Source organism: Lissotriton helveticus, chromosome 5_1 (assembly GCF_964261635.1).
Source record: "Lissotriton helveticus chromosome 5_1, aLisHel1.1, whole genome shotgun sequence".
NCBI classification, from domain to species: Eukaryota; Metazoa; Chordata; class Amphibia; order Caudata; family Salamandridae; genus Lissotriton; species Lissotriton helveticus.
In genome coordinates, this window is record NC_136065.1 from 2135590308 (window position 1) to 2135615221 (window position 24914).

The 24914-nt window shown below is 48.4% G+C and overlaps 1 protein-coding gene across 1 annotated transcript in view; it reads right to left on the reverse strand.

Moving 5' to 3' along the window:
• Nucleotides 1–24914, reverse strand: part of USP20 (ubiquitin specific peptidase 20) — a 352979-nt gene that overhangs the window by 321803 nt on the left and 6262 nt on the right. Inside the window, exons 2-3 of the mRNA XM_078646239.1 lie at nt 10546–10640; nt 10085–10138 (exon numbers count right to left, since the gene is read on the reverse strand). Of these exons, the coding sequence (XP_078502365.1) occupies nt 10085–10138; nt 10546–10626 (135 nt within the window). The 5' untranslated portion in view covers nt 10627–10640. The remainder of the gene's footprint in view (nt 1–10084; nt 10139–10545; nt 10641–24914) is intronic.

The window sequence follows — 24914 nt, forward strand, 5'->3', positions numbered from 1 at the left end:
AGGAGTCCCCAATTCTCCCTACAGCACCCGTCCTAGCCCAAAGGATTACAGGGGTTAACCAAAAGGTTATGTCAAAACGGGAGGGTTTAAGGTCAGCAAAAAATAAAGTTGTAACCCCAACGAGGAACCTAATAGAGATTGAGGAGGATGATTTGACTGACGAGGCTTACGTCACTCTTTCAAATGCTCAATTTAATAAATTACTGATCATGATGGACACAAAAATTAAAGGTATAGTTAAACCTCTAGTCAGTAAAATAGATAAGCTAACCTCTGAGGTTAGTCGATTAGAAGGTTTGCTAGAAAAAACTCTGGGGGAAGTAAATAAACTCCCTGAAGCTGTTCTATCTAAGATCGAACCTACTATGAGCAAACAAGCCACGGTAGCAAAAAGTGGATCTATCCCTATCCCTGTATTAAATCCACCATTGGCAGCACAGATTAATTTTACAGGTGGGGTTTTGGATGCTACTATACCAGCTCCCATTGCTGCTGATTCTAATGCTGAGAAAGGGACTTTTGAACTAGTAGTTGAAGCCTCCCCATTGGTTCTTGTCCTTGCCAACGTCCCTCCCTTGGCTCAGGGAGAACATGAATCAACATCCTCCTTAATAAATAAATCTTTATCATGGTTGTCCAATAATATGGTAATCTCTCCTTGGGGAAAGCAACAACTCTCGGAAGAGTTAGTAAATGCGAGAAGGGTTCAGTGGATTGGGGACAGGGTTAAAAAGTTTAAGGGGGAGTGTGTTGTCCTTCACTTTGTAGACCCTGGGATTTTGCCTAATATCTTGCCCAACATCCTGCCTCCACAGCGTAGATCAACCTCAATTGTTCCGTTAACTTTGGATTTCTTCTACCCTAGGAAGGGTAGTGGTCCAAACTCAAGTATTCTAAGAACAAAATGGAACATTGTGACTAAGAGAGGGAGGAAGGACATTGCTTCCACAGTGTGGGGTTTGGGGTTGGAAAATAGATTCTCTGCTTTTTCAAATCTGGATGCTTGTGATTGACAACCACCTAACTGCAATTCTACGCCGCAATTTGTTTGTGATCCAAGCACCATTGAGGAGACTAGTCATTTAACTAAAGATCGAACTAAGGGGTCGCCCACTGAGGCTCTAGTTGGTCCAACCAATGTAAATGCTAATTGTAATGTTATTGTTGACAAAGTGATGAATGAGATTGTTTCAAGACCGAGTTCTGCAATGGAAACTGATATGGGGAATTTTTTGTCCTGGAATGTGGCTGGGCTGTGTGCCAAGTTGGATTGTGCAGATTGGCTCGGATTTATAAATAAGTACGATCTTTGTATCTTCCAAGAGACTTGGGCCTGTGACCCTGTTTTTGCATTGGGGTACATAAACTTTTATGTCCCTGCTACCAGGGGCCCCAAAGGGCGTCCGATGGGGGGCCTTACCATATGGGTCAGGCAGTCTTTAAAGATTGTAGTAAAGTGTGTGGAGCTTCACGAGAGAGATATCCAGCTCATAAGACTCTCTAGTGATTCACCCATTTCCATTGACATTTACAATATCTATGCTAGAGGTGGAAACAAAGGTAAATACGATGTTCTCTTGAGCCTGTCTAATTTCCTCGAGATACACTCGGCAAGAAAAGATATAATAATTGCTGGCGATTTAAATCGCACATTCGAACCTCTCATCACTGGGGAGGCCTCATTTGGGGAAGAGGAAGATAAGCAATGGGGTATTCCCACAATAGATACTTCTCCGGTAACTCGTTGGACGGCAGATATATTAGGCCTAAATGCAATGTGCCTGGAGTATGGGTTGAGAGCCTTGAACGGTCGAACCAAGTCAGATCGAGTTCCAGCCATGACTTTCAATAATGGGCGTAGTAAAAGCCGCATCGATTATGTCATCTGTAGCATATCTCTATGGTCATCTGTTAGCGACATGGTGGTAACAGCAAGGCCTGAAAGCGACCATGACCCTCTATGCGTCTCTCACCACTGGTGGCTGTCTAAAGACAATGAATCAACCCCTTATGATCAACCTTTGCCTCCGTTAATTGTACCAACTAATGATATGCGCAGGTTAAGGTGGTCAGGTGTCAGGACAGACCAGCAGGTCCTTGAAAAAATAGGAGCAGCAACAGACAAGGCTATTGTGGCCCTGGATTGTGCTGCAGGGACCCCTTTGGGCCATGACGACATAACCGAAGCACATGTGACTCTCTTTAATGAAATTAAAGGTTACTTCTTAAAACCAGTTAATAAAAAGAGGGTACGTGTACATAGAGCTGCAAAGTGGTACAACCACGATTGTAAGGTGGCAAGAACCAATCTAGGAGTCGCTATCAAGAGCAACAACTTGGGTGAGATTCAATCTGCTAGGAAGCATTATAAAAATAGCATTGCTAAGGCAAAAAGAGAATGGGACGAAGCCCACTGGCAGAAGTTGAAACGTGCAAGTGATCGCAAACATTCTAGACTATTTTGGCACACTGTCAAATGGGGTCACGCAAAGCCTACACAAGCTATTAATAACAATGTTCCCCATGACGCATGGGTTACATTTTTCAGTGAACAATATTCCACCAGGGATCAGCTTGTAAATAGTATATGCCCTACTTATTTGTTTGCAGATGACATCTTTGCTCAGAGTGAAGTACTGTCTGCCCTAAAATCTGTTCACAGTGGCCGAGCTCCAGGCATTGATGGTGTCCTTGCGGATGTTTTTTTAAATGACATCGACAGGTGGAGCAAATACATTTACCTACTAGTAAATCATATTGCTAAGGGTGCTGAAATCCCGGTATCATGGCGGGGTACGATAATTACCCCTGTATTTAAAAAGGGAGACCGTGCTGAACCTTGTAATTACCGCCCAATCAGCTTAATTGACACTGTTCAAAAGGTTGTGGGGCGAGTGATTATTAACAACTTGCTTGACTGGGCGGAGGACCACAATATTCTTTCCCCTTTTCAGGCTGAGTTCCGCAGAGCAACTAGCACTGTGGACCAGGTCTTTCGTTTTCAATTAATCCAGTGGAGGACTGTGGTACTGGGTGAAGGTAGTCTTTACGCAGCATTTGTTGACCTGCGGGCTGCATTCGACCTGGTACCAAGGGCAAAATTGTGGGATGTGCTGGCGGCTCTGGGGGTTCCAGGGATCCTGCTGACCATGATCATGAGACTGCACGAAGGCACTTATGCTAAAATTCAATGGGGTGGTTATGGAAATGACACTGTCGATTTCCCTGTTGAGCGCGGGGTTCGACAAGGATGCTCAATGGCACCAACATTGTTTACCCTTTTTATTAACGGCATTGTTCCCCGCATGCAATCTCAGGCTGTGGACGCTCCCTCTCTCGCAGGTGTAAAAGTTCCGATTTTAATGTTTGCCGATGACACCTTAATTTTATCTAAATCCCCTAGCGGTCTGCAAAAAGCACTGGCAATTTTTGATAAGTTTTGTGGTGATCACGGCCTGGAGGTGAACGCTTCTAAAACAAAACTCATGGCTTTTAATCCTCACAGAAATTTTAAATCCAAAATATCCATGAGCGGGCGCTACCTTGAAGTAGTAAATTCTTTTACTTATCTGGGGATTCAAATCTCTAATGACAATAGATGGAACCAACATATAAATACTGCAGTATTAAGACATAAGCAACTGGCTGGTACCATAGTCAAGGAACACAGGAAATCATTGACCAAGCCAATCAAACCACCCTTGATCATATATGAGGCAAAGGCAATAGGGTCAGCACTGTACGGGGCTAGCACTGTACGGGGCTGAGTTGTGGGGGCAAGAAAACCTGCAGGAGTTACAAACATCGGAGAATAATTTCCTAAGAAAACTCACAGGCACCCCACAGAGCAGTCCGCTTTTGCCCCTAAGATATGAGCTTGGCAGGAAAGAAATCTCGGAAATGGGCAAACTACGACCGATATTGTATTGGCGCAGGATTTGGACTACGCCTGAGCTCTCTCATTACGCAGAAGGGTTTGCTGATGTTGTTAAAGCGGACCGATTCAACAAAATTAGATGGTTCAAATCACTAAAATTAGCATTATGTGAATTAGGACTACATCTATTATGGTCCGATCCAGCTGGGTCATCTTTCCCCTCTAAATCAACCCTAAAAAACGTATTCTGGGAACGGGTTGAAAACAGGAGTTTGCTCAGCACTAACAACGGGTCTATGACTACCACTTTCCTTGAGGTTAAACTGTTTCCTATGTATGAATTGTATTGGGATTATATATCGAAACCAATGGATTCGGAAACTATTTTTCCAACTAAGGGCCGGCTCTCTCCCTCTCCGCAATTTAACATCAAAGTGGAGAGATGGAGGACTAGCTACTTGTCCTGCATGTGGGGAAGGAAAGGAAACGCTTGGTCATTTTTTGTTCTCCTGCCATGTATATTCTGCTCCAAGACGTGTTTGGTTGGCACCTATGTGCAGAAACCTGGGTACCAGAAGTAGTATGGTAGCTTTGCGTATTGTTAAATCTACCTCCTTGACCTGGATTATAATTGCGACTGCTAAGTACCTGGGGTGGGCGTGGGTAATTAGGCAGAGATTGCTAGTAGGGTAACTACTCTGCCTACTTGATCAGAGACTGCTAGATCATCTATTCTCTGTTTCGCCCCACGTAACGTGTCTCTTCGGATGGAAATAATTTTTAAAGACTTTTAATATTGATATTGGATTTTATTTTAACCTGATTTTTGCTAAATGAACTTTACACCTGTAATTACGTATTATGATGAAATTTAATTGTTTCCTTTTTATTGTGTAACGTGCTTATGTCATATATGACCTATGTAAATTTAATTGTTTTTTTAACTTGTGTTTGTATGTCTGCTTTTATGAGTAATACTCGAATAAAGCACTTTTGAATTGAATCAGCAAAGCATTCAACAATGCCAACAGGATCAGTTACACCCACACCATCACATGTCACAATCATCGGAACCACTCGATACGCTCTCTCTCTTCTGTCCAGCCAGGCAATCAATTTTCCTGCTTTATCACCCACATCATAGAGCCGTCCCTGCAGTTCCCTACTCATCGTCTTTGCCGCATCAGTAACCAAAGTTTTATATTCTAATTGTTTACGGTGGAGGACATGTAATGCTTCTCGAGACACCCCCCCGCTCCAATGCAGTCTCCAGGTCTGTGATTTCAGTTTCGAGCTGAACAATTGCCTCGTTCTTACATTTCTTGGCACACCCCACCAAAGACAATGCCTGTCCCCTGATTACAGTCTTAAAAGCTTCCCACAACGAGACAGGTGAGGATACAGAACCAAATTTTTTAGTAAAATACAGATCAAATGATTTAATCAATTCAGCGCGTGTCTTGGGGTTGAGGAGATACCATGGGTTAATCGGAGCCACCCTGCCTTCGGCCCCGATGCTAAGATTAAAATGAAACCAAATAGGGGAATGATCCGATATGCCCCGGGCCAGGTGTCTAATCTCTCCAATCGAGGGGGACAGTGCCGCCGGTATCAGGATATAATCTAATCTAGAAAGACTGCCATGAGCTCCCGAGTGAAAAGTAAACTGTGTCTGCTCTGGGTGCATTAGTCTCCAGCAGTCTATGAGGCCCAATGTTTCCAGGAAGTCGCCCAACCAGGACTGCGCAGCAGGAAGATCTCGGGGGGGGATAGCGGTCTCTCCTGCCAGAAATGACGGAGTTAAAATCACCACCCAGTATCAAAACACCCTCAGGGAGACCCAGCACCATCCGCCCCAGGTCCATGAATGTCGTGGATTGCAAGCCCGGGGGGACAAACTGACACCAACGAGATTGGCTTTCCTTCCCACCGCCCGACAAGTGCAACATATCGACCCCTGGCATCGAGGATCACATCATCAACTTCGAGGGGGAGGGAAACCCTAAGCAGAATACCCACTCCTCAATAACTAGATGTAAAACCAGAATGGGCAGCAAGACGATAACCCCTTCTATTAAGAGTGTGACAAGTGTTTCCTATCAAGTGTGTCTCTTGTAACAGAACGACATCAGGCGAAAGGCGCCGCAACAGCTGCATGACCACCCCTCTCTTTATGCGATCACCCAACCCATTCACATTCCAGCATAATACCTTCAACCCTCTACCCCCCATCCAAGTCCAGAATGAACTCCCATCGCAAAACGAGCATCACACCAGTGTCAAAGATAATGAAAGTACCTTGCCTTGAAAAAGAAAAAACAAACAATCCCAGAACTCGTCCCCTCCTCCCCCCAAGGTTCCCAACACAACTCCCCCCCACCCTGCACCCCTGCACCGACTCAAAAGCCACCCCAATTTGCAGTGTGCCTGTCGCTCTAGCAATTACAAACATGAACTAATCTACACAAAGAAAACCCCAGAGGAGGAAAGGGTCCCGCCATCCCTGCTACCTCCGAGGATACAAACGGAATGATCAATAAAAGTCAGTGAACTCCGGCTGATCCCGCTGAAAATTGTTCCGGACACAGGCACCGAAATCATTCTTGGTCCATCAGTCCCCCTTCCGCACCACCAGCATGTTCCTGGCCAGCGCGGCGAGTCGGCAAAGTGTCCAACCAATCACTCACTTCCTCAGGCCTGATAAAGAAAAATGTTTGATTGTCATATTCAACACGCAGTCGGGCCGGGAATAACATAGCATATTTTAGTTCCATGTCTCTTAGTCGCCGTTTCACACCCTGAAATCCCATACGTTGTTTCTGGACCGATTGAGAAAAATCTGGATAAAAATTCACAGCGGCGTTCTCGAACTGCGTAGGGCCGCTTGTCCGTGCCGCCTGCAAAATGGCGTCGCGATCTCTAAAGTTGAAGATCCGTGCAATAATCGGACGGGGGGGGGGAAACCGGGCTTCGCCTGTCCCCCTGCGCACGTTCGATGGCAAAGAATTTGCTCAGGCCCTTTGGTGCCAGATGATTAAGAATGAGGTCCTCCACTCGAAGATCAGTGGCGAGTGGACTAGATTCTTCCGGGACCCCAATAATACGCACGTTATTGCGCCGTGCACGGCCTTCAAAATCCTCCAAGCGACGAGCAAAAAAGTCATTAGCAGATCGAAGATTGCGCACTTCTGTTTGCAAGTCGGACACGTCCGTGGTAAGGCTGGATGTCTTCAGGTCTAATGACTTCACTTTCTCATTCGTCTTGGCCAAGTCAGTGCGAATGAGGTTGACATCGATAGCCCCCGTGTCCAACTTCAGGGCCAAGGCTTCATACTGTTGGCCAATAGAAGACTGAATGCCAGCAATGGCGCCCATCACGTCTTGTAGTGTTAAGTCCGCCAACACAGCAGGATCGTCGACAACCTCCTCCCGGGTCTTAGGTGCGCCACCAGGGGATCCTTTAGAAAGTGTATAGCGATCCATGACATTCGTCTGGGTAGAACCTCCACGGATGGTGGTCTTGACCTTCCGTTTCTCACCCTCAGGCGAGTCGGGTGCCCCGAAGGGAGGCTTGGGATCTGGTCCAAATGGCTCCTTTAAATTCACACACGGGAACACAGGAGGCAAAGTTGAGCCAAGTGGAGACCACAGCCAAACAGTCGCCCGCTCGAAACTCAATGAGCTGGCATCGGGGCTCGTCCGATCAACAGACACACCGCATATATGAGGCAGTGCGCCGGAGAAACGAAACCGAAAGTGAAGTGAGGCTGTGGTCCGATCCCCGCAAGCCGTTGTTAAATTACGACCCGGGCACTGCCACCACTCAGGGTCCAGGCTGCTCCATGGAGAAGGCCGCAAAGTTCAAGACAGCAAAGCACGGGGACCCTGCGTCCGATTTCGACCCAAAAACCTGCTAGTACATCAGCCGGGTTGTGTCTTCAATGATCTTCCATCAAATCAGGATATTGTACAGGATAAATGCGGGAGGCAGCGAGGGTCCTCGGGAGCCCTGTGCTCACGCGGCCATCTCGGATGCGCGCGAAGCTCCTCCCCCCATTTAATCAGAATTTTAATATGCCATTGAGACAACATTACAGCATAAGTCACAAGGAAGAGTGTAGGATACAAATTACAATTTATAAACAAAAACTTATTTGCAATAATCATGTAAACCAATGATGTTGGTACAATTTTCAAAAGTAAATTTTTACATCCAAAGATAGGACATGAAAATCAGATGGTTAAGTGACGGTTCTTCTATCCGCGTTTCGGCGTACACAACACCTTCATCAGGAGAGCCACAAGGATTCCAACTGGTAACTTTGGCAAGATATCAACAATAAATAAGGGGAAATGTGTGAATATAATAAAAACCAGAACGCTTATTGGCGGAAGAAATGGATATGACAAGCTGAAGTTCGAAAAAAAGACAACCATACGGTCAGATGAGAGGTTAGAAAATGAATCAGCTGAAGATACGTATGTATATAACCTGTGGAGGACACCTCATGGGTAATCCACAAGTAACCCAAAGGTTTACTACGTACAGGTATCTGGTTCTTGCACGGACATGTAAGAGAAGTGTGCTAATACATTCCTTGTGACTTATGCTGTAATGTTGTCGCAATGGAATATTAAGATTCTGATGAAACAAATAATTTTAAATAATTTTGTATTGAATAAGTTAATTTTTAAAGATTTCATGTGTACACCGAGTCCTTAACAATATCACGTACTGTAGTTAGGTCGCTAACCTTTTTTAGACCTTTAGTTTCCATGGGGTTGTTTTTTGAATTATCTCAGTCAGCCTCTTTCATTCTGCAAAATCCTACTCTCATCGTCACTTACAACCTTTTGCTGGATCACTGTATTCTGCCTGACTCTTTAGATTGATTCTTTGAAGGTGTTCATCTCAAAGAATAAGGTTCACTGGAAAACATCACTGGAAACGACATGGGAGCTAGTTACAGTGCCATTAATTGACAGATTATCAGTGGATAATTCACACACTACTTTTACTAAGAGTTACCTACAGATCACAATGGAAGGTGGTGGAGAGCTGCTGTCACCAATCACACTTACTCATACAATTGTTTTCTAGTCTGCAAGCTACATATCTCTTGGGAAACTGGGACACCGGTTAAATTCAGCATACCTTGGAGATGCACAGTCTTCAGATTGACCGTGTTGGGGTGATTCATTGACAAGTTGCAATGCAGGAGAACACCACTAGCATGGGATGAGAGTCCGAGCACTGTACAGTAGAATAGCCTTAAGATCTTTACATTCAAATCTACCTGCCTGAGAATAGCTAATAGTACATACATTTTACAGCCAAATAACAATATCCAGGCGCTAGGGAAGAACCCGCAAAGCACTACACACTACTGGAATAACTAGGATTTCCGTTTTATCCAAAGACTAATAAGGACAGCCAGTGAATCATTTCAACAAAGCAATCCAGGCCTTTGTCCCTTGATGGCAAGACAGCACCTCCCTCGCCCTAATGACTAAGCTTGAAACTTTAGGACCAACGGCTGGCCTAGGTCCGCGAATTGCAAGGTCTCAGGGGAACAGAAATATCCCAGTCTATTCTGCAAGAGTTCCTTGGGATGCGGTAGGCCACTCACTACATAGGAACTGGGGGCATTCCTGTTTACAGGTTATCCTGCTGGCTACAGTAAAACAACGCTAAGCTCCCTGGGGATTAAAAGATGGGGTCTTATTCATGAAAAGAAAACGCTCTGAGCTAGAAATGAGCAAATAAAGAACTCACTTGGAACAACAGGATATAAACTGGCACAGTACTAGATATATGCATCAACTGTGACAACTATATTCCATCTTTTTGGGGAAAGCATGGTTCCTGTTTGGACATAGGAAGTAAATTCCTTTGACCATGGAAGAAGCTTCAGGATCTAAGGAAATCCTGTAATTTTAACCTTTCAGGAAGTGGAGGGACCCTTGCATCTAGAGTAGGATTTGCACGAACCAGCCATGTAATAATTACACAAGTGTATTTATACTAATAATTTGTGGTTTAACAGTTTAGTTTGACAATATGCAGTCTGAGGAGGTTCATAACAGATCTAACTCCCCGGGTTTCAAAGTTTATGTCCAGGCGAAAGCTTCAAACAGTGCAGACCTATGAAGCTTATTGATGAATAGGCATTGACGGCAATCCTTTAAAGAAAGCACAGAGGTTACCTGTAGACAGGCCCAAAGGTTTGGTCCTCCAGCTCCACAAGACTGACAGGTACCCTTAAGGGAGAAAAAGCAAAAGGCGGTTAGAATGAAGAGCACCATCCTGGTGACAATTTATAGCACAGCGAGGGCGATGCAAAGAGGTGACGGTGATAAAAGGCTGGCAAAGTAGAAGTAGAACTCAATGATACCTCCTTGAATAAATCACAGTGTATAAGCAACCAAAAGGTCAGAAGTACACAATACAAACTGCAAAGAAGTAACCACACAGAACATACATTTCCTGTAGAAAAATAGTAGCGACCAAGACAAACAATTACCCATGATCGCACCTAATGACAAAAAAAACTACCCAAGGAAACACATTGAAATGTTTCATGCATGCATCCATGTTTACAACACTCCCACACCTTTACCCCTCCCCCCACTTATGCGGATCCTCATCGCAGCTCCGATGTACCTACCTTCGATTTGAAGAGCAGTTCGTCCTTGGTGACCTCCCCCAGAGAATCCAGGTGAGGACAGGAATCTATGAACTCGCCCATTGTTTCAATGTGACCTGTGGGTGAATATAAAACCATCAGAGTACAAAACAAGCATTTGCAATGCAATAGGTCTCGCATTAGGAAAGTTTGAGCTATTGGTATTGTAAATGACCAATTTTGTATTTATGTGTTGGTTTCGAAAATAGCTAAATTAATAGCTTTGTCATTTACAATGCCAATAGTTTTAACTTTCGCAAATGTGACACTTGTAATGCAATATGTGTTGTATTTAATTAACTTAGATGTATTGATATTACAAATAACAATGGCTTTTATTTTCTTTAATAATTAATACTTAAATAAAAGTTATTGTAATTTATAATGGCAATAGCTTAAACGTTTGTAAATAACTTTTGTGAAGATTATATTCAGTGTATTTTGTTGTGACAAAAATCCAAGAACAGAAGGGGTGTAGAGAAAGAGGGGCGTAGAGAGCGAGAGGGGTGTGTAGATAGAGAGAGAGAGAGAGAGAGAGGGGTGTGTAGATAGAGAGAGAGAGAGAGGTGTGTAGATAGAGAGAGAGTGAGAGAGAGAGGGGTGTAGAGAGAGAGAGGGGTGTAGAGAGAGAGAGAGGTGTAGAGAGAGAGAGGGGTGTAGAGAGAGAGAGGGGAGTGTAGAGAGAGAGAGTGGTGTGTAGAGAGAGAGGGGTGTGTAGAGAGAGAGAGAGGGGTGTGTGTAGAGAGAGGGGTGTGTAGAGAGAGGGGTGTGTAGAGAGAGAAGGGTGTGTAGAGAGAGAGGGGTGTGTAGAGAGAGAGAGAGGGGTGTGTAGAGAGGGGTGTGCAGAGAGAGGGGTGTGCAGAGAGAGGGGTGTGCAGAGAGAGGGGTGTGCAGAGAGAGGGGTGTGCAGAGAGAGGGGTGTGCAGAGAGAGGGGTGTGCAGAGAGAGGGGTGTGCAGAGAGGGGTGTGTAGCGAGAGGGGTGTAGAGAGAGAGGGGGTGTGTAGAGAGTGAGGGTGTGTAGAGAGAGAGAGGGGTGTGTAGAGAGGGAGAGGGGTGTGTAGAGAGAGGGGTGTGTAGAGAGAGGGGTGTGTAGAGAGAGAGGGGTGTGTACAGAGAGAGGGATGTGTAGAGAGAGGGTGTGTAGAGAGAGAGAGGGTGTGTAGAGAGAGAGAGGGGTGTAGAAAGAGAGAGGGGTGTAGAGAGAGAGAGAGGGGTGTAGAGAGAGAGAGGGGTGTAGAGAGAGAGAGAGAGGGGTGTAGAAAGAGAGAGGGGTGTAGAGAGAGAGAGAGGGGTGTAGAGAGAGAGAGAGGGGTGTAGAGAGAGAGAGGGGTGTAGAGAGAGAGAGGGGTGTAGAGAGAGAGAGGGGTGTAGAGAGAGAGAGGGGTGTAGAGAGAGAGGGGTGTAGAGAGAGAGGGGTGTAGAGAGAGAGGGGTGTAGAGAGAGAGGGGTGTAGAGAGAGAGAGGGGTGTAGAGAGAGAGAGGGGTGTAGAGAGAGAGAGGGGTGTAGAGAGAGAGAGGGGTGTAGAGAGAGAGAGGGGTGTAGAGAGAGAGAGGGGTGTGTAGAGAGAGAGGGGTGTGTAGAGAGAGAGGGGTGTGTAGAGAGAGAGAGAGAGGGGTGTGTAGAGAGAGAGAGAGAGAGGGGTGTGTAGAGAGAGAGAGGGGTGTGTAGAGAGAGAGAGAGGGGTGTGTAGAGAGAGAGAGGGGCGTGTAGAGAGAGAGAGGGGCGTGTAGAGAGAGAGAGGGGCGTGTAGAGAGAGAGAGGGGCGTGTAGAGAGAGAGAGAGAGAGAGAGAGAGAGGGGTGTGTAAAGAGAGAGAGGGGTGTGTAGAGAGAGAGAGGGTGTGTAGAGAAAGAGTTTTTTTTATTTAAATCACGTTTCCTTATTGCTATGATTTATGTTTGTGTTCTTGTGTCCTGTTGGTTCCCTGGTGTTTGTTTGATTCTTACAGATACAGTATGGATTCCGTAACCATATGTAGGTGCGCTCCTATAGGCTGGTAAGATTGTGAGCTCTGCAGCACCCAACTAGAAGTCAAGCAAGTGCGGATGGGTCCGATAACTTAAGGGTGTAGTTAGTCAAAATGAATCAACACGGGGGGAGGAGCCAAGCTCGCGATCGTAATGGTCGCTCTGTAGCTCGGCTCCGTCAGCCTTCCTGCCTGACTCGCATATCCTGCTGCATATCCTGCCCCGAGACGACTCACTCGAGCAGAAATAGAAACGCAACGTGTTGCTCTTACTCACCGTCTGACCTGGAGGCTCCTGCGTGCCGCGGTTCCGAAGTTGTGCCCCCTGAGGGACCGGGGCCTCCGCGGAGATGAAACCGGGGCCTCGCCTATTGGACCCAGTCTGGCGTTGATGTAAACAACGGCCCCGGCCGTGGGGGTGAGCCACTGGCGAGAGACCGTTGTGCGTACATCCCGGTGGTCTTGATCCGGGCTTGCCTTGGCGGCCGCGAGGCTTGTGTGGGGCGCGGTGCTCCGAGGGCTGATCGTGTGAAGGGGTCCCCCCGCCGTTGCAACGTCCTTCCACCCTGGAGCCTCGCGCCCGGGCTCTGTTCATCGGACGCGCCAGTGATATTGCAGGCGGAACCCCGACTTTGGCGGCTCTCCTTTCTGCATCAAGGCTACATTAGTGGGACCCCCTTGGTACCTGAGGGGGTCCGCATCTGTGTGCCTGATCCGAGAGTCGCGGAGGGTGGTGACGAGGCTGAATCTACAAAATGGCGGCCGTCGAACCAGACTGTGGATGTCCTCAAGACGACGGACCTGGGTTGCTGGACTGTGCGGGGGCCTGGACATGTGTGCGTGATCCTGCAGTTGGCGGCGTTCTAGACGCACTACGGTCTTTGCATGCGGCCTTGGCCCCCGATGCCCTTGGGGGATCGGTGCGGTCCGCCGCCATCTTAGATGGCCGGTTCCTCACGGTCTCCTCTCGTCTCAGTGATGCCACTGCCTCACCCCCCTCGGCCGCGATGAGGGCTACTACAGCTGTCCGTCGACGGGTATGCATGCAAGTGGCTTTGGAACCTCCTGCGCTTCAATTTTTGGAGTTTGGGGACCTGGATGTTGTGCTGGGGTCCGATCCTGCTCGGGTGCCCGAGAGGCATGGTGGATTGCTGCATGTCTTTGCCTTGATGAGGTCGTGTTTCTGTGCTGCAGGGGAGCCCCCGCTTTCCCGAGCGGCGAGACTGAACTCCTGTCTTTTCCTGCCCTTGTTAACATTGTTGGGACACTTGAACTGCATACCCGGACTTTTGTTCTCTTGCCTATGGCTTGACCTCCCTGGCCTACGTCTTTATCGGACTTCTTTTCAATCGTGTGATTGCCCCGCACCGAGTTGCTCACTTCCCGCTGTCCTGTGGTGGATGTTAATTGTGGCTAAGAAAGGCCTGGGGTGAGATACATTGCTCCCGGTGGATTGCTGGTGTACATATCCGTGGCGAAGTTTCCCGTATACATAGTACTGTGGGTGACCCCCTTGTAAGTTTTATGACGCTCGAGATTGTGTCGTTTTCGTTTAAACGTATTACGATTGTATGGTTGGGCGGTGGGCTGAGGCCGACCGTTTTGTCTTTGCTCCTTCACTCCTCCCTCCTATTTCTTTTGTCTTCATGCTCTTCTTTTTGTCTCTTTCTTCCTCTTCTCTCTCTTGTCTCTACTACATTTCGGGTTCTGGATTAGGGCGACAGGCACGCTGCTGGGGGGGTAGGCCGTAGCCTCCTGCAGGGGTGCTGGGTGGGATGGGTCTTATTTGCTGGTTTATTTTCCTTAGTTCTATGGCCCTTTTGTGTCTCTTTATAGGAGCGCCGCGTCTGTCCCTGCCTCCCGTGGTATGATTGGGATGGGGTCTGTATCGTTGCTGCTCTCCTTCTTGTGGCTATGCTGCATTTCAATGGCGACTCCCATCCCCTCCTTGTTGCTAATACTCCTGCTCTTTTCAGTGTCCTTGCTACGGGATGCTTGTTTCGGCGCGGCGCTCTTCTCTTTTAGTCTATATTTTTCTTTTTCCCCTCTTCCTTCCCCTCCCCTTCTCCTTCTTTCTTTCCCAAAGGTTAGTATGACGGGTTAGTTCTAGTGCTGTTAATATTCCGGTTCCTTCGTTCGGTTTCCGATGTACTACTGGGTGGTAGTTGTGCCTAAGATGAGTCTAATTGAATGTTGATTTGGGTTAACCGCATCTGTTTTCGTACTGATGTATGCGGTAGTGACACTTCTCCGCGCTGCTGCCCTTTAGTTTACTTATAGCCAATGGTTTACTCTGGGAACCCGGATTCATTTCTGCTGTACCCGAGCCTGTTATACTCCTTCTTGTAATATTATAAAATTAACCTTCTTTATTCCTGTTTGTGGGCCGTCCAGATCCTCCCCCCCCCCCTCCTTTTTTGGACCGTATTGATTGCACACCATTATGATTGTTTCTGTATATTTTTCTTCTGTATTTCTTGACTGCTCTATCATGTCGTGGCCGGCCGGTCTGGTTGTAGGCCCAGGTTTATATATCCTTTCTGTACAAATAAATGTTTAAAAAAAAAAATAAAAAAATGAATCAACACACACAACCAACCACTTTACATGCAGTGTAGCCTACAATGCTTGTTGCACTTGACGTAAGGCGTTGTTAACAAGGAAGAAGTTGAGCACCCTCTCTTGACAGTATCTACAGAATATGTACATATTTCCCGACCCTAAGGAAAAAAAAACAGCTATAGGGATGAAAATCATTAAGGCAAAGGTGGGGGTGAGTTTTTAAGGACAGTAGTGTTGCACCAAAATGCACAGCAGTGGCAGGGGCCAGTGGGAAATTGATTTGTTTTTGTTGGAGGGTGGGTGGGGGGTGACCAGAAGGTGAACCCCACTGCCAGGCACTGCTCAGCACCTTTACAGGGCAGTAGTTTAACGCCACCAACCGCACTGTTGCGACTTGCAGGACAAACGTGTCCACTTAGAACAATTTAGCACCCGAGTGGTTTTAAATATCTGCAACTGACAGACATGTCCCAGCTGTGGGCGCAGGTTTTGGGGACCCACAAAAGGTTAAGTTGTCAAACAACCCTCGTGGGTGAGTTTCAGTAGGCTTGTGGTACCCCCTCCACACACTGCAGTGTATGCACAGTCCAATGCCCCACTCCATCCACCACGTGCACTGAAAGCTGGTACAGTCCACATGGTGTGAGAGCGAAACCAGTGTTTCACTAGTGCCTCCTGTCAACGATCTTCTTTGCTAGACCCTAGCCCCATTTTAAATTACTTTAAAAATTGGAGTGACGTCAGGTTTGACTGAAATAAGTACTGCTTCTACATTCTATAACAAAATGTAGCGAAGTACAACATTAACGAAGATACAGCCCCCTGTGCGTGATTATGATGCGGAAATGGGGGAGGGGGTGGGGACGGAGAGAGAAGACTTTAGAGTACAATTAAAAAGCCCATGGGACTCAAAACCTAATCTACCAATTCACTCATGCACACTGTTTACCAATATCTACCCATCAATTATTGTTACCATGGCACGGAAAAAGCGAAATGCGACAAGCGCGCCCAAATATTCAGACCTGTGAGGTAATACGCGGTGTATGTTCAATAATAATACTAACAGGCGGGATTGTCCATAACCCATAACTCCGTTGCTGCCAATACGCTGCAATATCCGGTGGGACAGGGCATTACCGATACTAGGGTTATGTATAAGGCTACTTCAGAGGCGCGCTGCCATTTACACGTCAGAGGCATCCACAGAGACTCGCTGACTTAAACAAGTAATATCAACATGTCCTTGTGTAATGTAATAGTGCTCGTGTAGAGCGCCCCAATACCTTTGTGTCCAGTTTGCCCATGCTGCTGCTGCGACGCCTCTTGCGGTGCCTCCTTTACTGATAGTGTCGTCAAGCCTATGTCGAGCCTTTCGTCCACCTCGTGTTCCGGAGAGGGGACGCCTTGCTGACGAGCTTACCAAAGCCATTGCAGACAATGGCTGTGACCGCGCGCTTTAGGAGACACGGGCTGTGAAAGTGAAAGTGTGGGAGAGCGCAAGAAGAGACGCGCGCGTTCACAGCGCGTGTCTCCTATAGCACGCGCTCACAGGGCATGTCTGCTAAAGCGCGCCGTCACAGCCATTGTCTGCAATGGCTTTGGTAAGCTCGTGCACATCTCATGTCCCACTTCGCATGCTACACAGCGACAATAGTCTCGCTGGCGTTCAGCGCATGGCGCTGCATCGCTAGGCGAGACCTAAAAAGACCCTCATCTAACCTACTAACACATGACCCTGTGTTCTTTTAGAAACTGCATTCAACAAATGAACAAGGCTGGGATCCCACACCTAAATCAGAATAACCAACAAATAAACCTGAATCACATTGCTATTCCCTAGTAATCAACCTTTAAGCCACAAACGACAATCTCAATAAGCACAAAAGTGTTGGGTTGGCTGTTTCTAATGAACACAACTTGAAACTGCAGGCATAAAGTATTGCTAAAGAAGGAGACCTGCTCTTACCTCCAACATGTGATACAACTCCTCTGTATTTGAAGGTTGTCTAAGCAAGCAACTCAGCAGGGACAGGTTTGTCACTACAGCCTGACACTACAGACGGGGACTGGAGCAGCTGTTGGAAGGGAGCGAATTTCAATCAGTAGTCGTCCTTTGCTGATAACAGAAATGGCTGCACAGTTTCCATGCAGTGTGTCCATAAACTACTGATCCCCCGTTCACTGCTGGAAAAGGTATGATGTGAAAGCTTGCATTCGGAATGGAGGAATGCATTGTGAAAGATTTCCTTTGTAACACCTCCTGACCTCTTGTTTAGATTTGGTGATACCGTAGACAGTGTATAATACACTTTTTTATATACATTTTAAAATTTGAACGTCTCAGTCCCCTGGATACTGCTGGGAGAACTCCTTTTCTTTTGTATTTGTTATTTTGTGTGCTTCAATTGCAATGTTTATCAATTGCATTGCTGCAACATTTTGCATTTGATGAATTTTACATTTGGTCGTTTGTTTTTAGCGTTAGAATTACATTTCTGCTATAGATTGGTGCAATAAAGGGATTGCACCATTTTGTTTGCTCTGCATGCTGTTCACTTTTATAAAGGGTTTAGAAAGTCGTTAAATCCAGATGTTCATATATGAATGGTCAGTGGACAGGATTGAATACTATTTACTTATACATTCTATTATTCTGTTGGCGAGACAGCTATAAAAGGTCATTGCATTTTGAAGGCATAGAAATGAAAGTCAGTTCGCGATGCAACACTTACAAAGTTTGAGCCAGAACAACCACAAGCAATACAAACCAAACAGAACACTGCGCTCCAGGCTTGCACCCCTTATTATACCACTTTACCGTAAGAGGCAATGATTTCTCAGTAAAAACCACCAAGCTTTGGAAATCATTACCAGCCAGCACTAAAAGCACCCAGGAGCATATTCACTTCCAAAGACAGTTGAGAACCGGCTATTTTCTAGATAGATGCCCCACACACATCCCTGCTACAGAGCCCAGGACACAGTCGCACCCTCAAGCCCAATCCTCAGCTTTCAACCCATGAAATGTAAACACATCAACTAGCAAACTACTTTCATTATGCAGGTAAGCGAAAAAGGGCAGACCTATGATTCACCATGGCCTGGTCTTGTAATGTACTTCTAAGTAAAAGAGTAATGGCCCACGATAATACTAACACATTATACTCAGCGGTCAGCAAAAAGGTGCAACGTATCTTTTGAACTCACATAAGACATCTGCTATGACACTTCTCCATCACCAGCACTGTACAGCCAAACATCATCAAATGAACAGGCATGGAATAACTGAAGAGGTCTGTCACACATCACTGTACACTTTTGGAGGACTTTAATATAGTCCATTCACTGCAGGTCCCGAATATCTATACAAGCTGACCACTTCTTTATATTTCTCACAGACACACAGATATGGGATGATAAAAAAATGTCCATCCCAACATAATACTCACTTCTCTCTCCCTCAAACCATGCCAGGTAGAGAGTCATTTGGGTCCTCCTTATCAAATGGTTGCACTTGAACTGATTCACATCTGTGCAGCAAGATCGGTGAGCAGATGCCATAATTGATTAGAAGTTCTACTGAATCTACGAGCGCAGGTCTATCCGGAGACAGCAACCACAGGGTAAGAGGCTACAACTTATTACTGCCCGCTCCATGGCCAAGCATGCACCGGATATATATGAGCTTCTGTCGGCTAAAGGTTTTGTAAAAACCAGCCGAAAAGCCGTCCGGCCCCGGAGATTTAAGCGGGCGGAGGCGGGATATAGCGGCCAGCACCTCCTCCAGACGGATGGGGGCATCTAAGGCGTCTGCATTTGCCTGAGATAGTTCGGTAATCGCCGCCGTCTCCAAATACGCATCGACCTCCCCAGGGAACACCGCCTCTGCCCCGTACAGTGAGGCATAATAGGTCCGAAACACCTCCGCAACCTGAGTCTCCTCAGTGAGGACGACGCCAGAGTCGTCTGTAAGGCCGGAAATTTTGGAGCGCTGGGTCTTAGCTTTCAGAGCGCTGGCAAGTAAACGGCCAGTTTTGTTACCCCCAACATAATATGTATGGCGAAGGCGGAGCGCAGCGAATTCTGCCCTGTCAGTGTCTAGGCTGGCTAATTGGGCCCTAGCTGCCTTCAGCTGTCTCCAGACCCGTGGAGCGCAGGTGCGGCTGTGGACCCTCTCCAGTTCAGAAACCTGAGCGGTGAGATCATCTCTCTTCGCCCTACGGTCTTTGGCCTCTGCTGCGGCAATTGCGATGAGTTCACCGCAGGCTACCGATTTCAGGGCCCCCCATAGAGCCGACATCGATATTTCCGGCTTATCATTAATGGTTAAGTAGTCAACGATGCATTTGTGAAGCCGTTCGGTGACCTCCGGTCTCTGTAGGAGGGTTTCGCGTAGGCACGACGACCCTCGGGGGCGAGGAGACGCAAGGATTTTAAGCGACAGCTCCACCGCGTCGAGGTCCGAGATGGCCGCAGGCACTATGCAAACCTCGTCAAGAGTTGTAAGCAACTCAGAGGAGCCCAAGTAATAGTCAAGCCTGGCATATGTGTGGTGCACGTGGGAGTAGAAGGTGAATTGTGTTGCGTTAGGATGTTCGGCCCTCCAGAGGTCCACCAGGCCCTTCTCCTGCAGCCACTCTATTCCGGTCGCTGAGATAGCGCCTGAGTCTCCATAACGATGCCCTGACCTGCCTTTGTTCGTGTCCATAACCAAGTTGAGGTCCCCACCCATGAGCAAGAGCGAGTTAGAGGGTTGAAGTGACTCTGAAGCTGCGCCTCTCAAAAACGCCTCCTGTCCCATATTCGGGGCATAAATGGAGCCGATCGTCAGGCGCATGTCGCCTATCAAAAAGGTATAGGCCAGAAGGCGACCTTTGACCTCTCCTGCCTTGTCTTCCACTCTTCCCCGGAAGTGCCTAGATACTAAGACAGCCACCCCGGCCCTCTTTGTAGGGAGAGAAGAAAAGAATTGCTGTGGGAAGGCGCGGGAGCGCATTCTGTGCCAGTCTTTGGGCAGAAGGTGAGTTTCTTGTAATAAACAGATGTCGGCCCCCGAGTTTTCTAGGTAGGAAATGACAGCCCTTCTTTTGATAGGATTATTCAACCCCTTCACAGTAAGGGTTAGCACTCTCAAAGTGGATTCAGCCATGGTAAGGAGGACAGGTGGGGTAACGCAAAATCAGAGTAGGTGTGCATAAAGCATTGTGTGTGGTTGAAGACCCAACCAGAGGTAAGCGGAAAGGAGGCGCTGTTGGAAGAAGCAAACGGAGCAATGGGAGACAAATGTAAAGTATAGCATTTCCATCAATGACAGATCTCTTTTGGCACACTGGTTCCCACCCACATTCCCACCCGCCGACCCCAACCAACCCCAACTGACACCCACCCCCCCCCACTGGAGACCCACCTCCCGCCCCAACTGTGGTCCCACCCAGTACCCTCTGCCCCCCCGCCTCCCCCAACCCCAACACCAACTGGAACCCCAACGTCATCATATTCCTGGGCCTATCCAAACATAGTTCAGGCCCACAGAGTCTTCACGTGGAGGAGTGTGTGGCAACGGCGACCCCGTCGGCCCCCCCGTTTCTCCCTGACCTGCTGATCCTGAAGCAGATGAACCCCCGTACACAGTTTCAGCCAAATCTGATGCTACAGGGCACTGTACATAGCCCACGAGACTATTCCGATGTCGCTGTGTCTCTGGATACCTCTTGGATGGCTGCTGCCTGCTCCTGCGCCATCAGTTGAGGGTCCGGTTTCAGGGACCGCTTGGGTCCGTTCCGGCGCTTTACTCGTTGCCAGCCATCGTCATTGGTTCGTGACGAAGACCTGAGCGAAGGTCGCCCCGCGGGATCGTCCCTCTCGGAGTCCTCGTCTAGAGTTATTCCCAGTAGTGCGCATGTATCCTGCAGGGATCGGAGCTGCTGCAGGGCCCCGTTCCATTTGAAGATTATCCGAAAGGGATGGCCCCAAGAATAAGGAATGCCTTTTTCCCGCAAGAAGGTGGTGGCCGGTTTAAAAGCCTTTCTCTTCTGCAGAGTGATGGCCGAAAGATCTTGGAATAGTGCTACCGGGTGGCCTTGGTAGCGGAGGGGTTGCTTCTTATGGGCCTCTTACAGTATACGCTCCTTTAAGGGAAAGTCCGGAAAAAAAACAGGATGTCCGGAGGGGAGCAGGCGCTCGGCGCGCCAGGCCTACCCTATGCGCCCTGTCAATGAGTACATCGAAATCTTCTCCTTCCCCCAGAACGTCCCTAAATAGGCCCTGTAAGAAGAGAGTGATATCTGTCTCTTCCGTTTTGAGTGGCACGCCCCGGACCATTATATTATTTCTTCGAGACCGATTGTCAAGGTCTTCCGCATGTGCTTGTAAGTCTACCTGCTGCTCCTTGAGGCGCACCACCTCCTGCTGCAATTGCTCTATCTCCTCACCTCTGGACTGGTCGGTCTCCGCCACCGCGGCCACCCGTTCCCCCAGTCCATCCACGTCTCTGAGTAACTCTCTGAACTCCCCGGCCATATCCTGCTTCAGTGTCTGGAAGTCCTCCCTCAAGGTGTTAAAAAGAGTTTCCAGGAAGGATTTGGTGATGGGGGCACCTTCATCATCTGGTCCCGTGGCGTTCTTTGGCGTCACCGAGGATATAGGGCTTTTGTCTCCTTTGAGGGCGCTCTTCCCTAACATGTCCGGTATCGTGCGCCCTGCTCTGCGCTGCCCCGTCGCCATGATGTCCGTGTATACTGCCCGTGGAGGGCCTCAAGCCGCCCCCCGCTCCACAGGAAGCAGAGCCTATGTGGTGTGCCTCAGTGGTAGCTGTGTGGTCGGGTCCCGGCCTCCGGGTCCGGACTTAAGGGTGGATGCAGGCCGCTCTCCGCGCTTCTCTCTTAGGTGCCCCGGGCCAAGGTCCGCAGCATGACGTTGAGCGGCGTCCCACACCCCAGCTATGGGTCACCTCAGCTGGTTTCTCCCAGGGCCCCGGGCACCGCACGCCCCGCGGTGGCACCTCAGATGTCTCCGGCTCCAGTCCCCGCCACAGCGCTGTGGGTATCTGCCGTCCTCAAATCCCGGGCCCCGGCGCAGCTCCTCCAAGCCCGTCCATGGGCACACTGCCCGGGCTGCAGCTGTGATCTGAAGGGGGCACCGGGCCACAGCGCTCCCACCGCCGCCGTTGAGTACACTCTGTCTTCGGTGTACAGTGAGGGCGCGCACCCCCCCCGCTCCCCCGGGCCCCAGTGCCAGGCCCACAAGCCGGGGACTCGAGTACCGCCAAGCAGACGGCCAGGTGCGACCCTCAGCCCGGGCCAGTGCGCACTCACCGGGTCGTCGGTACCAATCGCTGCCACGTCCTGCGCTGCCTCCCTAGCTGCCTCGCACACCGGGCTACCAGGGTGTTGTTGTTTGTGGGGGAGGCCGCCATTCGGGAGCAGGTACCGGCACCAGGCCCCAAAGCCGGGAGCTCGATTTTCGTGCTGGTCCGGCGGCGATGCCCGCCACTCGCGGTCACTCTCCCTGGTGTCGGATGAACCCCCGGCGGCCGGGCCCCTTGCTGCAGCCCGCCAGTGTCACCTGAGCAGTCGCTCACTGGTATCCTGCTTCTCTCGCTATCAGGAAACCACGGCTACTTCTGGCGGCAGCCGTCTGCTCTGTCCGGCAAAATGGCGGGTCGTGACTCCGCCGGGGAGGAAAGTCTGCTCAGGGCTATTTCGGGTCCTCGTCGGCCCCAGGAGAATGCGGGGAACGACCCCCGGAGCCCCGGGTGTCAAGCGCTCTCGTTCTGAGGGTTGCTCTGGGGGGTAAGGGCTGCTAAATGGTCAGGACAGGGGATTAGGTCGGGAGCCTCACACGGCAACGTCTATCCCGGTCGCCATCTTGGCCACGCCCCAGCCCTCTGCTTTTTAACATCTATTTGACCCCTTTGGTTTATCTGGCTGAAGAGTTAGGGGCTAAAATCATAGCGTATACAGACGACACTCAGCTGCTATTCACCTGGAAGGGCTCGGATCTGGACATCAACATCGCCCAGACGTGCCTAGCGTCCGTATTCCGCTGGCTTGCACAGGCCCATTTAAAGTGCAATGAGGACAAGTCAGAGGATGCAATTTAAGGCCCATATCCTTTCGCACAGAGCCCTTCATGGCCAGGGTCCTGTGTATCTTGAAACGTGTAAAATTAGTAACATGACAACATTTAACATGAAGCACAATTTGCAAAATTTCAACAGCACCACATCAATAATGTATAAGATCGAAAAATCGGAAATAGACTAGAAGAGAAAAGATATGACAGATTTTTTTTTTTTTTACTTTGGCCAAAATACCATAGTCCCCTCCCAGTGCCTACAGCCCGAGGAGAGGGCTGTAGGGAGCTAGGAGAGTTCAATAGTTTGTCAAGTTCGGCTTGGTGGACAAAAAATAGCAACAATTTATGCAGAGAAAAAGGAACAGCTGACTACTATCAGCCCTCTTTGGCCAGACACAAGCTATACCTTATTCAACAAAGTCCGAATTTTTCCCTAACACCCTATGTCACACCCAGAGGATGTGCGTGCCGCCTGCCTGACGCCCAGCAATCCAAGCGAAAAAGTCCGCCTTTCACTTCTTTCAAGGACCGTCAGTGTTAAACAACTGACAGTTCCTAAGATAACCCCCTTTAACTGAAAAATAAGATTTAGGTGCTGACTCTATATAACACACCAAGGTGTACTTGTTGTCATTGCTCAACAGTCCAAGCAAAAAAAACAAGCTGCCTTCTTTAGCCTTCTGACTAGGGGAAGAGCAAAAGTGATCTACATGCCTGTCCTTGTTTACCATGCCACATGCTGAGACTAAGTATGAGATGTTATGTTATAAGGAACTTGTAGCGCGCACAAATACTCTGGAGTGTCCTGGCGCGGAAGTGAGCTAGGGTGAAGCGAGCAGGAACCATTATCCAGACTGATTGAACAAATACGTCTTTAGATGTTTTTTGAAAAGACTGAAATCTTGCATGAGCTGCAGATCAGAGGGGAGCGCATTCCAGGCCGCTGCAGTTTTGACAGAGAGCGACTGGCCCCCCCAGACGTGATCTGCGGAAACAAGGAGTAACCATCCGCCGTAAGGAAGCAGAGACCGCAATGATCGATTGGGCACATACAGAGTAAAGCGCCTCCTAAGATGGCAGTTCGCAGACTGCACACAGGCACTGCGGTGGCAGGCCTGAGACACCATTTTGGAGCTACTCATGTGGGTGGCACAATCAGTGCTGCAGGCCCACTAGTAGCATTTGTCATCACCAGCCCTGGCACACCCAGTGCACTTTACTAGGGACTTCTTGGTGATACAAATGTGCCAATCATGTATATCCAATCACAATAACAATGTACACAGGGAGCACTTACACTCTGACACTGATCAGCAGTGGCAGAGTGTCCAAAGCATCTAAACCAGCAAAAACGAAATCCAGCACAGCATCAAAAATACAGGCGGTAGAGGCAAAAAGACGGGGGAAACCACGCCAAAGATGCCAGGTCTAACAGTGGTCCACAGGGAAGGTCTCAGGTTTGTTTCCCCCGCTGCTGAATGAATATATGATCACAAAATGCGTTCCGTGGATATTTAAAGACATTTTAATTCAGGAAATGCTGAACAGCTGGCCGGGGTTAAATGTATTTATCGGCAGCGAGGTGCTCTTCTCGCACTTTTAAATGTATACAGGCTGCCGGCGTCATGTGTATAGAAATACAGCTGCATATTAATTTCAAGTAAGTGTGTGCCTAGGGCTATATAAAGCGCTCTGATACCTATAGGGTCGTGACAGTGCGCGCTATAGAAAGCAGCAAAGAAA